A 12,263-nucleotide genomic window follows, 5' to 3' on the forward strand; every position below is an offset into this window, starting at 1 on the left:
TCATCTGTATTAGAAATATAATTATCAATTTCGTTGACCTCTTCTGATTCGAATGACTCAATGTAAACGGTACTCAGTATTGTACTATTAAACAAAGGCAGATGCTTTAATTTATACGCCCTCTGCTTCTATTCCCTCCTCTCATACCTCTCATACCCAGTGCACAACCCGTATACCGTTTCTTAGATCGATTAAAACTAATTTGCTACTTTAAAGAAAATGTTTTTCTTGCAAACATATATTTATCTCACCAAATAATATATTACATGCACATCAGTAATGTTAAAATATAAAATGTCCGAGGGGCATTCAATAACAATAACACTTCATCCATAAAACCGAAAAGAGATCTAACGACTTTAAAACCTAAAATAGATTTTAGAATAATCATTATATAGTGAGAATGCCGCAGAATTTACATATTATTTGTCATATTTGTATTGTGTTATCGTGTCTTACAATCGGTACATGTTTGATTTGTCATTTTATCGTACCTTTAAAGTGACAATTCGGCCTTTGGCCATATGTTAACCATCCTGGCGCGTGAATTGCCCATTACTTGTACGCTGTACGTGACAAATTACATCATTTCATCATAACCCATTCCGGACCCCTCAGTAATAAATGAATATTCATGAACATTAAGCATGGGCTTGTGCGGTTTATGCAAATAAATCGCGGGGCGGGACTTTGAAAAACCACGAAAAAAGAGGCGTGGTTTCGGGAACTTTTCGAGAATGCCAGTTTGTGGATAGGTCATTCGTTACAATTGATAGCTTAGTATATATAGCATTTATTGTTAGTCGGCACTGTACGGCTTGATCTAGACGCTGCCATACCGCGTGTGTTAATCATGATTGCGGCCATTCTGTTAACGGTAGTTGGTAAGTTTCAAAAATTCATTACGTAATATTTACAATTTGAAAAATTCGATATTGAATTTATTCGATAGTTCTCGAGGGTAAGCTAATTCAAATGATATCGCGGTGTGAAGAATCTATTTTGGAGTTGATAATTTGTAAATCAATAGGATTTTTGAAAAGGAGTTTTAAAAATTTAAATTTCAAATTTCAGTTGAAAATTTAATAAAATTTCTTTTTATTGTTTTCGATTACATCGATTATCATTATTAAGTTTATTATACACAACTATTCAGACAATTAAAGACTTGTACTTTTTCCTGTCTATCTTCTCCAATCTTACAATGAAAACTTAATCGTGAATGTTAACGTAAGAAAAAGGACGCTTATTGATGTTAAGATATAGTTATGCGTCGAATGCTAATGAGAACAAGCGCGGAACTCCTTTAATACCGTACCAATGCTATATGTACTGGCAACAAAGATGTGCTTTTCCAAAACGTTACATATTTTATGTTAACACTTTAACACTAATCAGCAAATATAATTAATTATGTTTTTATTTTTTATTTACAGTCGGGGCTCTCGCAGGTATGTGGTTTTCTTTTAATCAAACAGATGTTTAACCGCGGACCGAGAATACCGGAAGACTGATTTATATCACAAATGATTAAGGCATCTTCTATTTCATTGGATACTTCGTACAAATCCTTTACATCTGCCCTCCTTTTTCAGAGCAAATCCATTAAACGATTTGTTAAAATAAATTTATTATTTTGGGTGTGATAAATCACAAGGATTAATTACCAGCAATTTAAATAATCGCGAGGAGCATGAAATAATGTATCATTGTGTATCGTAATGTGCTAACAAGAATCAAACCAGTCAACTGTCATGTACCGAACTTGGTGAATCTAATTAGGCAAAAAATATGCTGATGTTTAAAGTAAAATCATCGAACCGTGAAATGATAAATTGATATCGGCATTGCATTTTATTACGCTGCAGTTTTAAATGATGTATGGGACCATCGGCAATGAAGCGTAACTGATGCATTGTAGTATGTCATGTTTATGTACAAGTGTTCATTTGTTCTCTCAATGGCCATTGTGTCTGCATTGGTGTAAGCGGCCAGAAAATATATAACTGTCATGTTTCTAATTTCACATAGAAACTAGTATACTATAGTACTATTCGGCACTCGTTAAATAGTGATAATTATAAGCCCTACCACCCATCTGATGTCGAATATAGAAAAAAAAAAAATCGTGTTTTGTTTTGTTGTAGTTTTTTGTTGTTGTTGTTGCAAGTTTGGAACTTATCATAGATCTTGCAGCGGTGCAATGTATACAATATAAGTTTTGTGAAGCTACTGCACTGAGTGCGCGCGAATTATTTTCTATATCAATGTCCTTGGTTAAAGGTTAAAGGTTGGGGTTGATCCTGCAGTCTGTCTTTGAAACCTGGAGAATTCTCAATTAGAAACGCCTCCATTGCTTTCTAGGGTTGTAGGTAGTCTCAGGAAGACTGAAAACATAGGCATGATTTCAAGTACCATTATATAGTATGAAACACGAATACACATTTTTCTAAGAAATGGGAACCTGTGAAAAGTTGTGTAACATATGTCCAGTGACAACAGAACATATAATACACGTGGTCCAAGACGCATGCCACACCAGATTTATGTATATTTTATTACCCCAACACATCGTGATCGCATTTAACACATATCCATTATGGACAATAATTTGGTCGAGTGTCTTGTCTTCAGATGGTGCCAGCATTGAGTACGATTATAACTCGGTCCGATTCAGGGCTACTTATATTTATGATGGGTCTGCCAGGTCTACTGGCACACCCACCAGTTTACCAGTAAGGAATGTTTTGAACTTATACTACATTTGAAAAAAAAACTTGCATTAAGTAAAACACCCTCCTTTCACCCCTTTTCTGAATAGCTAGTTCTCTCAATGGACTATTCTCTCATATTTTACGAATTTTAGGTGCATTAAATTCTAATGATGCAGTATCCAAATAAATGCTAAAAACAATATTTCCTCTCACATTTTACGAATTTTAGTTGCATGATATATTACAGATTTAAGGTGCAGTATCCACCTGAATATTGCAATATATGTTTTCACTCAAATTATGTTAATTTTAGTCACCATATTTTACTGATTTGAGTGCAGTGCCCTTCTGAATTCTGAAATGCCTTTCCCCTTTACACGTAATAATATTCAAAATTACTCCAAATCACAGTGATCGTTTTGTATCTTTAATATTGAGTTATCTCTCTTATTTGAAAGATATTGTACCTACTGTACTGGGCTACTGATACACTTTATTTTGTCATGTCTCCTCTGGGGGTTTTCATTCTACAAAAATGCGAAATTATATCGGAAATTGTTGGTCCGTTTCATCTCCATACCATATTCATCATTTCCTTTTTATATTTTCAGAGCCATCCGTGCATGTTGTACGTAAGTATCTCGTTTTCATTACTACATTCGTTGATTTAAATTAATTTTCCTTATTCGAACGTTGAAATGGATATTTACAAATCATAAGATTGTGATCGCATTGTCGTATTTTTATCTTTGCAGCGCACGCTAAAAAGGCTGTACATGAGGTAGCACACGATGTCAATAGGCATGGTAAGTGGCGGATCTAATCATCTTCTTTATTTATTTAATAAAGAGTCAGTGGGGGATTCAATGAATTTCTCCATTTATTTCATTTGGAATCAGCACCTTGAACATCAACTCAAATAGCGGAATTTTGCCTATCAATTATTAGATCATACTATCTGAACTGCAAATATTCACAAATACTATTGTTCTGATTCTGGATACACGCTTTATTTTAAGCCTAAATGTTGCAACAGATAAATAAGAAGTTTAGTATTTTCATTTTAGTCACATATCCGGAATTCACATTTTTCCTGCCTTTGTTTCTTTCCCTTTAGTTCGCATATTCATAATTTAGGGAGAAAAAAATGAAACTTTATTCATCTGATACAGATATTGATATTGTTGATTCATGACAGCGATGATAGTCACTGACCTGTGACAGTAACAGTAATTTTAGCACAGTCATATATTAGATGTCAAATCGATTAGTTCCAACATAGCTACACATGAATAATTCATCTATCTTAGTATACCCATGAATAATTCAGTTTCTTTAGTATGCATATTCATTTCTTTTTACAGTTGGACTTGTCCATCAGGTCCCATTTATTCAGAGAGAGGTCAAAATTGTACGCAACGAAGTTCCAAGATTCATCAACAGTAAGTATTGTGTTAACCGTCCAGATTTAGTGTTACAATCGTCACCAATAAGCATTGTACTATTCATCCAAACTTAATGTAACGATCATCACCACTAAGTATTGTACGATTTGTCTGGATTTAGTGTTGCAATCGTCCCCAGTAACTATTGTACGATTTGTCCGGATTGAGTGTTACGATCGTCACCAGTGAGTATTGTACTCTTCGTCTGGATTTAGTGTTACGTTTGCTCGAGCGAAATATTCAATTTTTTTTTATTGCTTCTCTCTACAAAGTCAACTGCGAAATGATTGAAATTGACACGTTCACCCGACTTACACTTGCTGATATGGGAATTTCGATCATTCCGTGATGTGAGCAATTAAAAGCTTAAAGCGATGGGAACTTGCAATAGTAGCACTATATTCTTGAAGGCGGAGTAATACAATGTAGTCGATCCCGTGCTAAAAATGGCAACCCCTAATACGCAGAATGTCTCGTTGTATGCGGAGTAAAAACAAAGTATCCCATTAAAGCTTCTACAGACAAAACGCATCCCTTTGAAGCTTCTACAGACACCAAAGATCACTACATCCAGTAGGGTCTCGTGAAATCGGTATAAAACTTTTCGTGCAAAATCATAACACCTGTATCAATCGTGGGAACTGTGATTAGAAATATACATCCCTAGAAAATTCTGCAATAATTCGTGCATGTATATATAAACATTCATTGTTTCAGGACCAAAAATCATCAGAAGGACAAGGGTACATGTACAGAAATGTAAGTGTCTCAACCAATATTCTACTGGTAGATTTTTATCCAGATTTTTAATGTAGAAAACGCATTATGTTCTTAGAAATGACTGATTGAATATTGTTTAACGTCCCTCTCGGGGATCTTTTACTCATATGGAGACATCAAAATTGCCGGTGAAGGGCTGCAAAATTTAGGCCTAAGCTCGGCGCCTACGGCCTATAAGCAGGCAGGAATTTGTATCCTGCCACACTTGCTGTGACACGGGGCCTCGGTTTTTACGGTTTCTTCCAAATGACCACCCCATATAGTCGCCTTTTACGACAAGCAAGGTGTACTGAGGACCTATTCCAACTAGGATCCTCAAGGAATGATCATTCAAATTTTCAGTAGAAAGAGCATTGTGTTTTTAAAAATGGACTGAGATAATGAATAAATGAAGACGTTTAACAAGACTATAATCCTCTAGATGCATTGTCTAATTGTATAACAATGTCATGTATTTGTGTAGACTACGATACTATAACATCCACTGTTTCTATCAATCAGCAGTCTTGTAACGTGTGCCTGTGATTTTTATTTTCCAGACAATTACGACAAACCTTACATCAGGAAGCACACAAGTAAGTGACCGCATAGAAAATTGTCGTATAACACGTTTAGCAATAATTACTACATAAAAATGTCCACTCTGTAGGCAGATATAGTGTAGAATATATAAATGAATAAAGCAATTGAAGAGTTATCGTTCCTTACTATATTTTATGGCCTCCCGTCAGTGTAAGGCATGTGAATAAAAAGAAATGAACATCACTGAAACTAGATCCCTACCTCTTCACCACCAAAACACTGCAGCATCTGTAGTAAAGCTGTCATTTGAATTTCACCCCACCCCCCCAAATATTGAAGCAGCTTTAGTAAAACTATCATTTAAATGTCACCTACCACCAAAATCCTTTAGCACCTCTAGTAAAGCTGTATTTCAAATTTCACCCACCCCAAAATACTGCAGCATCTCTAGTTAAGTAGCCATTCAAAATTTTAATTCAAAGTTTAAGAACGTGTTTTCAGAAGATCAGTATCCTTTACCTAACATTGTCTTTTATCGTGTCAAACTCTATATATGCTGATGGATCTTAAAGCAATCAATAGCGTCTGCAACCACTTTAATTGTTTGTTGTTTTTTCCAGTTATCAAGCCTGTTCAAGTTGTGAAGAAATTCGACGTACACAAGACAGGTATATTTAAGTTATAACGGCTCCATCGAATTATTTAATCTTTTATTTTGAGAAGATTCCATTGGAAGAAAAATTGTTTAATTATTTCCATTGCACTGACTTTTCCTTCAAAATCTAAGGGTTTTTAAATTTTGTAATTCATTAATATATTACATTTGATCACAATGTTAAATGGACACGATTAAAGCAATTCATCACATAATGAATTACATTGAGAGCTTCTTCATATTTCAGTCGATGTTCCACGACCCATCCACAAGGTCAGAACAGGTAACCGGGCTTTACATCTATTATCATCTCTGTGAACTTGAACACGAACATCTATTATCAACTCTGTGAACTTGAACACGAACATCTATTACCATCTCAGTGAACTTGAACACGAACATCTATTATCATCTCTGAACTTGAACACGAACATCTATTATCATCTCTGTGAACTTGAACACGAAATTCAAAAAACTTTTCCGTATCTGCAAACGAGAATTCCTTTATCCCAAATAAATGTATTTTTGATAGCATACGACAAACAATTCAACTTTCAGTTTAGTATTTTACTTTCACTTTCAGTCGTTAAACCAGTGCATGTCGATCGGCCGTACCCACAAGTCATTGTCAAGAAGAAGGTTCAGTACAAAGAAAACAGAAGTAAGCATTGTTTTAGAACAAAATTCTGGAGGGGGGGGGGGGTTAAAAAATGAAAGAACTACTTTATGGATTTCCGTTAGTGACGGAAGACCCTAATGATGATACCGATACTACTATGATAAATACAAAATAGGGTATAACATACATTTCGTGTAAGTAAGAGTTACCATTCTTTGTTATATTTTGTATATAGAGTTACCGTTCTTTGTGATGGTTTAATTGTATTGAATGTCAATTCTGTTCATAAATGCTAGATGATATATTTATAGATGTTTTATATCAGTTTTCAGACCTAAACCCGTATTCGAGGAGCGTGTCCACATCAGTGAGTATTCTGCTATTTTATCCATCCTACCCAGCATGATTTAGAATTCTTTATCTTAAAATGGCCTTTTTTTAGTATAATTTGAATAATCGTTCGGTATATTGTACAGTATACATTAATATCATATATTGCTCGATGAAATCACTTCATTTCCTGTATTTCTTCAATTTATTTAGAGAAACAACACGTGCCAATACCAATCACTGAACATGGTGAGTTGTCTTCCTTTCTATTCTACAACATTTATTTCATTTTCTGCAAATCTCGAGATTGATCGATAACACAACCATTTACTTCGAAAATATGCTGACATAGTTCTCAATTTATTTCGCAGTCTTCAAGAACATACCTCAACCCAGGTTGATTGTCAAGCACGTGCCTTTTGACATCGTCAAACACGTTCATCAGGTCAAGAAAGGTACAAAAACATAAACGATGAAAAATCTAAAGTTTCTAAGGCATTGATCTAATTTTTAAAGACCCATACGGAATATTTACACAATTTTTATAACACTTTGACTTTTCTTTCATCTAGTTTTAGAATCTCTTAAAGTGACTTATCACTCTCATTCTTCTTTTATTTCAGAGCCTGTTGCAGGTAAATATTAAATAGATCAGCGTTGAAACACCAAAGACAGGTATTTATTTGAGATCCAGTAAATATCAATTATGGCTATCTTTTTTTATCAACCATATCTTCTTTGTTTCCATAGTCGCTAGAGTAAAGACAATTGGAGTTCAAGTTCCGGTAATTGATAGAAAGAGAATCCATGTGCCAGTCGCTAAAAGCCACGGCGGCGGTTACGGTAAGCTTATAATTCATCTAAATAAATGTACATTTAAAGTCTGATTGTCTATCTTAACCAATAGGTATATTTCGGATTGAATTTGATAGCACGCGTGTGTTTGTATGCCACATCGAAAAATATCATCTTTTCTTAATTCTAATAAAACTGTGAATCAAAAAATTATCTTGCCCCATTGTAAATCTTCAAAAAATGCTCCATACTGAGTAAAGAGGAAACTGTTTTAATTACTTGATGATTTAGAAAATGAAAAACATTCTGCAAAATGAATCGTGACACTCTTAAAATACACAACAGAGTCAAAAGGTAAAGAAGGTGGGGGATTTATTGGGGGCGGGGCTGGTGTGATGGGCGGTGCTGGAGGTGCTGCCATTGGTGGAGGCTTCATGGCAGGTGGACCAGGAATTCAAGGAGGTCCAGTAGGAGGATTTGGTGGTCCAGCATTCATGCCAGGCCCCGCCCTTTTCCCTATGCAACCCGTCCAACCTATAGGGGGTCCAGGTGCAGGATTATCAATGAATAAAAATCCATATGCATAAAATGCGTTGGTGAGAATCAGTAGGAATCCGTAGACTGGGGTGTAGACGGGCATTTCTAATTTCCGTGTTTGATATAGAACTGAGTTTTTGAGTAGAAACCCTAACGAATTCTTTCTCCATTCCTTTATGTAATACTATAATATCTACAATCTATTTTCCATTTAACTTTCAAGTACGACTGGTATTAATTTGCATGGTAGTGTACTTCCTAGAAAACACAGATATATAGAGATATCTGTTTAGGTGATTTTTGTTTAAATCTATCCATCGAGTTGGAATTTTATATATATATATATATATATATATATATATATATATATATATATATATATATATATATATTATATCTTCGCGAGTCTTTTCAAGCGAATTTACGCACTAATACAACAAGTTGGATACAGTAAGAATAAAATCACACTATTAGAGATGTTCTAGTTATTTTATACTAATTACCTTAGAATGTTGTTCTCTGTCTGCGTCATTGATTTAACGTCACGTAAGAACATGTCGTACTTTACTTGTGCGTAACAATCGGAAGTCCTTAAATTCAACGGATATTGAGTAAAGCTTTCATTTATCAAATGATTAAGTAAAGCTTCATTTTACCTAATGTTCAATATGCACTATACGTATTAGATAAAGTGTAATTTACACTATGTAAAATTTATACGGTACCAATTTTGATGCACCAGATGCGCATTTTGAAATAGAAATATTTTAAATACAAAGGTGTAAAACGTTTTTGTAAGCAAACTTAACGATGTTGCGTCCACAATATGTATTGCTGAGTTATATCATAATCAGTCGCCCGTCCAAATGCAGTTCAAACTTAGACTCCTTTTGCAAACACTGATTTCATCGCAAGAGAATAGACATCGACATCAATAACAGATCAAAAACTGTATATATGAAGAATGAGCATAATGATAGCATTCTATGATACAAATTATATATATATGTTTTATTTATATATACAGATCAAGACTAAGCGTTCTTGGTAAGAGTGTCAATCAATAAAGCAAAACCACACCTTAAAATATATTCTTGCACCAAGCTTATTTTTTTATTTGATCTTTCAAGATTGATAGCATTCAGTATCTTTGTCGAATTTGCTATTGAATCGTCCACGTTTTATTGCACTACAACACCCAAGTCTGCACCACAAAAGTAATACACTTACCTGCGTATGTTAATGATGATGGTCGTCCATCTGGTAACGGTAAATGTCTTTATGAGTATGTGGAATAATTGATCAACAATACTGTATACATGACAATATTTGCCCAGTTTTATTTTCGCCCTCGTCAGTTAGGGAATTCAAGACTGTGTAAACCTGTTTTTCTCTCTTATCTCTCTTTTGACACAACTCTGTCAGGGCGAATTTAATTGAAACAGAGCAAAACCGTCAGGCGAAAATAACACGGGGTGGAAAAAAAAACTTTGTATACAGTATTTGTAATCACAAGAACAAACATGTTCAACAAACAAACACTGCACGATTGCGATTTACTTTCTGTCACACTCTGCACTTGCACTTTTTTTAAAGGTGACACACAGCTTGTACCACCTTAACTGTACATGTTGGTAAAAAGCTCAATTTCTGTTAATATTGCATCTATATGACAAGTGAAACATAAGTCAATTCATCTCCATATTCAATTTCTGTTCTTATTCTAGCGTTTTTTAAATATGGCGTAATCAGAGCCGATGTTCTATTAAGCACATTTACAATTTAGTATTTTTTCTATGCATGGAAATGAATGAGTGGGAGTTAATATATTCTACCACTCTTGTTCCACCCACAAAACACTGAACTGTGAGTCTCGTTACAATAAGAACACATGTCGTCTTTAAATATGAGTTCTCATCACTATGTATAGTTCATGAAAATAATTGAATCATTTGAAAAATATATAATCTGAAATTTACTTTCATTTCAGTTAATTGAAAGACTCATTTGAGTGAAGGTAAGTTATAATTTTCCTTCGTTTAATGTATACAGAGAGGAATGCTAACAAATTTTAGTTATTCATAATATCAGAAATTTGTAAAGTAAAAAGTATAATTAACCTTATATGGTGATTTCAAATATTTCTCTCACTGTGTCATTTTGTTGGAATCACGTGTTTTGATAAATTTATCTTCAATTCACGGATATTACTTTTGTAACAAAGTAAAAAAAAAAAATTCGATTATTTAAGAACTTTTAAATACTAATTTGATTGTTCGAAAGTTTTACTGAAAGCACGAAAATTAAACCACTACTTCCACTGTATTCAACCATAATACAATCACTGAATTGAGTTCTAATATATCTCACTTTTTTCTTGTAGACACAGTCTTACGTGACTAATAAAAATGGATTGGATATCATTTGCATTGGTTTCTCTATAATGTACATACAATAAACCATCGGTGCTCATGTTATGTATTTCATCTCCCGGGCGTCTGTATAAATAGATCTATATTTTTAAATAGATTTTCTTGTTGTTTGTACAGATATTGCTTTTAAAAAAGAAAGACCACAAACCTCTGTGTTTCTCGTGAATTATTACAGGAAGACTGCCTAATACGACACGTACGATTCGTCTTTCTGTCTCTCCGTTCCGAGTTCCCCTTTGTTTTGCATCGTCAACAATTTAATTATCGAGCCTGTTTAATCCGACTCAAACTCTCTTAGTGTAAGCTGGAATAAAGGGGTTCCACTATGCCGACACAACCTGGAACGATTCGAAAGACAAGATCAATGGATAACTGAAGCATGAATGACGTTCATTTTTTCCTCATGAAATATCGAATACCCTATCTTGACATTGAGAGGGGCCATCTTGAACTCATACCAACACTAGCAGATTGGTTTTTTTGTTGTTTTTTGTTGTTGTTTTTTTTTTGTTTTTTTTTTATAATTTTACTATAATTATACGTAAGACTTAAAATCTAATTTAAAGTGGCCCTGTCATGAATCATCATTATATATGGAAGTTTTTATAAAAGTTTTAAATTTTCTGGTGTATTAATTCTTGAGAAAATTTTCCGAACACTTTACCCTTTTGAATGTTTCCTTAATCATCTCTTCATAGTCAGGGATGTGGTTCTTCATTTAACTAAAGTTGCATCCATTTTATCAAAGTATGCTTTTAGTAAGTCTGGTTTAAATTGGAGAAATGATACTTATGCAGAAGTCGAAAATATGGTAAGTTTACAAACAAGCAGAAAGAAAGAATAAAACTAGAATAGGTTACTTGAACGTTTGGCACAAATGAGCTTAAATATAATGAGTTAGTAAAACATTTCTGAGAAGACTTTTCGTTTGACGCCGATCAGGCTAACCAAGTGTGTAACAGATTTCCCTTACCTGGAAACCCTTAGCAACGAAACATGCAAAACAATAAACAAGCACCAACCTGGTAGTCTTCATGGCGTTCCTACAATTTACCAACAACTTACAGCAACATTTTACAAAATTAGAGAATTTATTGTATATTAATTTAAACATATTTTATTGAGAAACTCAATAGAATCGGGCATCAGACATAGCCTATGTAGGCCCTCTCCCAAATACAAATGTCAAGTACAAAGGTATGATTCATAAAAAGGATTCTTTGAACATGTAACAATATTGTAATGAGGTTTACATGGAAATAGTTAATACCAATTTTGCTTTTCTTCTAATGCTCTAGACATACACTTACAAAACCCTCCACCTACTGTCACGCACATACATATATACTTATGATACAGATCAATACTAACATAAATCAATTGATTGTATTTTCCATTAGACACAAGAAAGTTGTCTACATGGTAGAAAGAAAA

The 12,263-nt window shown here is 34.0% G+C and overlaps 1 protein-coding gene across 2 annotated transcripts; it reads left to right on the top strand.

Moving 5' to 3' along the window:
* The first annotated feature begins 780 nt into the window (after positions 1–780).
* LOC125662648 (mantle protein-like) lies at positions 781–10,976 on the top strand. Of its 2 annotated transcripts, XM_048894938.2 has the most exons (18): positions 781–884; positions 1,437–1,451; positions 3,326–3,346; positions 3,470–3,520; positions 4,079–4,156; positions 4,877–4,918; positions 5,479–5,514; positions 6,082–6,129; positions 6,364–6,399; positions 6,700–6,777; positions 7,061–7,102; positions 7,279–7,314; positions 7,437–7,520; positions 7,689–7,700; positions 7,816–7,908; positions 9,425–9,444; positions 10,388–10,414; positions 10,781–10,976. In XM_048894938.2, the coding sequence occupies exons 1-16, from the start codon at positions 854–856 to the stop codon at positions 9,433–9,435; spliced, it is 714 nt and encodes a 237-aa protein (XP_048750895.2). In that variant the 5' UTR covers positions 781–853; the 3' UTR covers positions 9,436–9,444; positions 10,388–10,414; positions 10,781–10,976. The 2 variants fall into 2 exon arrangements, with proteins under 2 accessions (XP_048750895.2, XP_048750896.2); XM_048894939.2 differs by lacking the exon at positions 9,425–9,444.
* Positions 10,977–12,263: the final 1,287 nt, after the last annotated feature.

Source organism: Ostrea edulis, chromosome 8, assembly GCF_947568905.1.
Source record: "Ostrea edulis chromosome 8, xbOstEdul1.1, whole genome shotgun sequence".
NCBI lineage: Eukaryota > Metazoa > Mollusca > Bivalvia > Ostreida > Ostreidae > Ostrea > Ostrea edulis.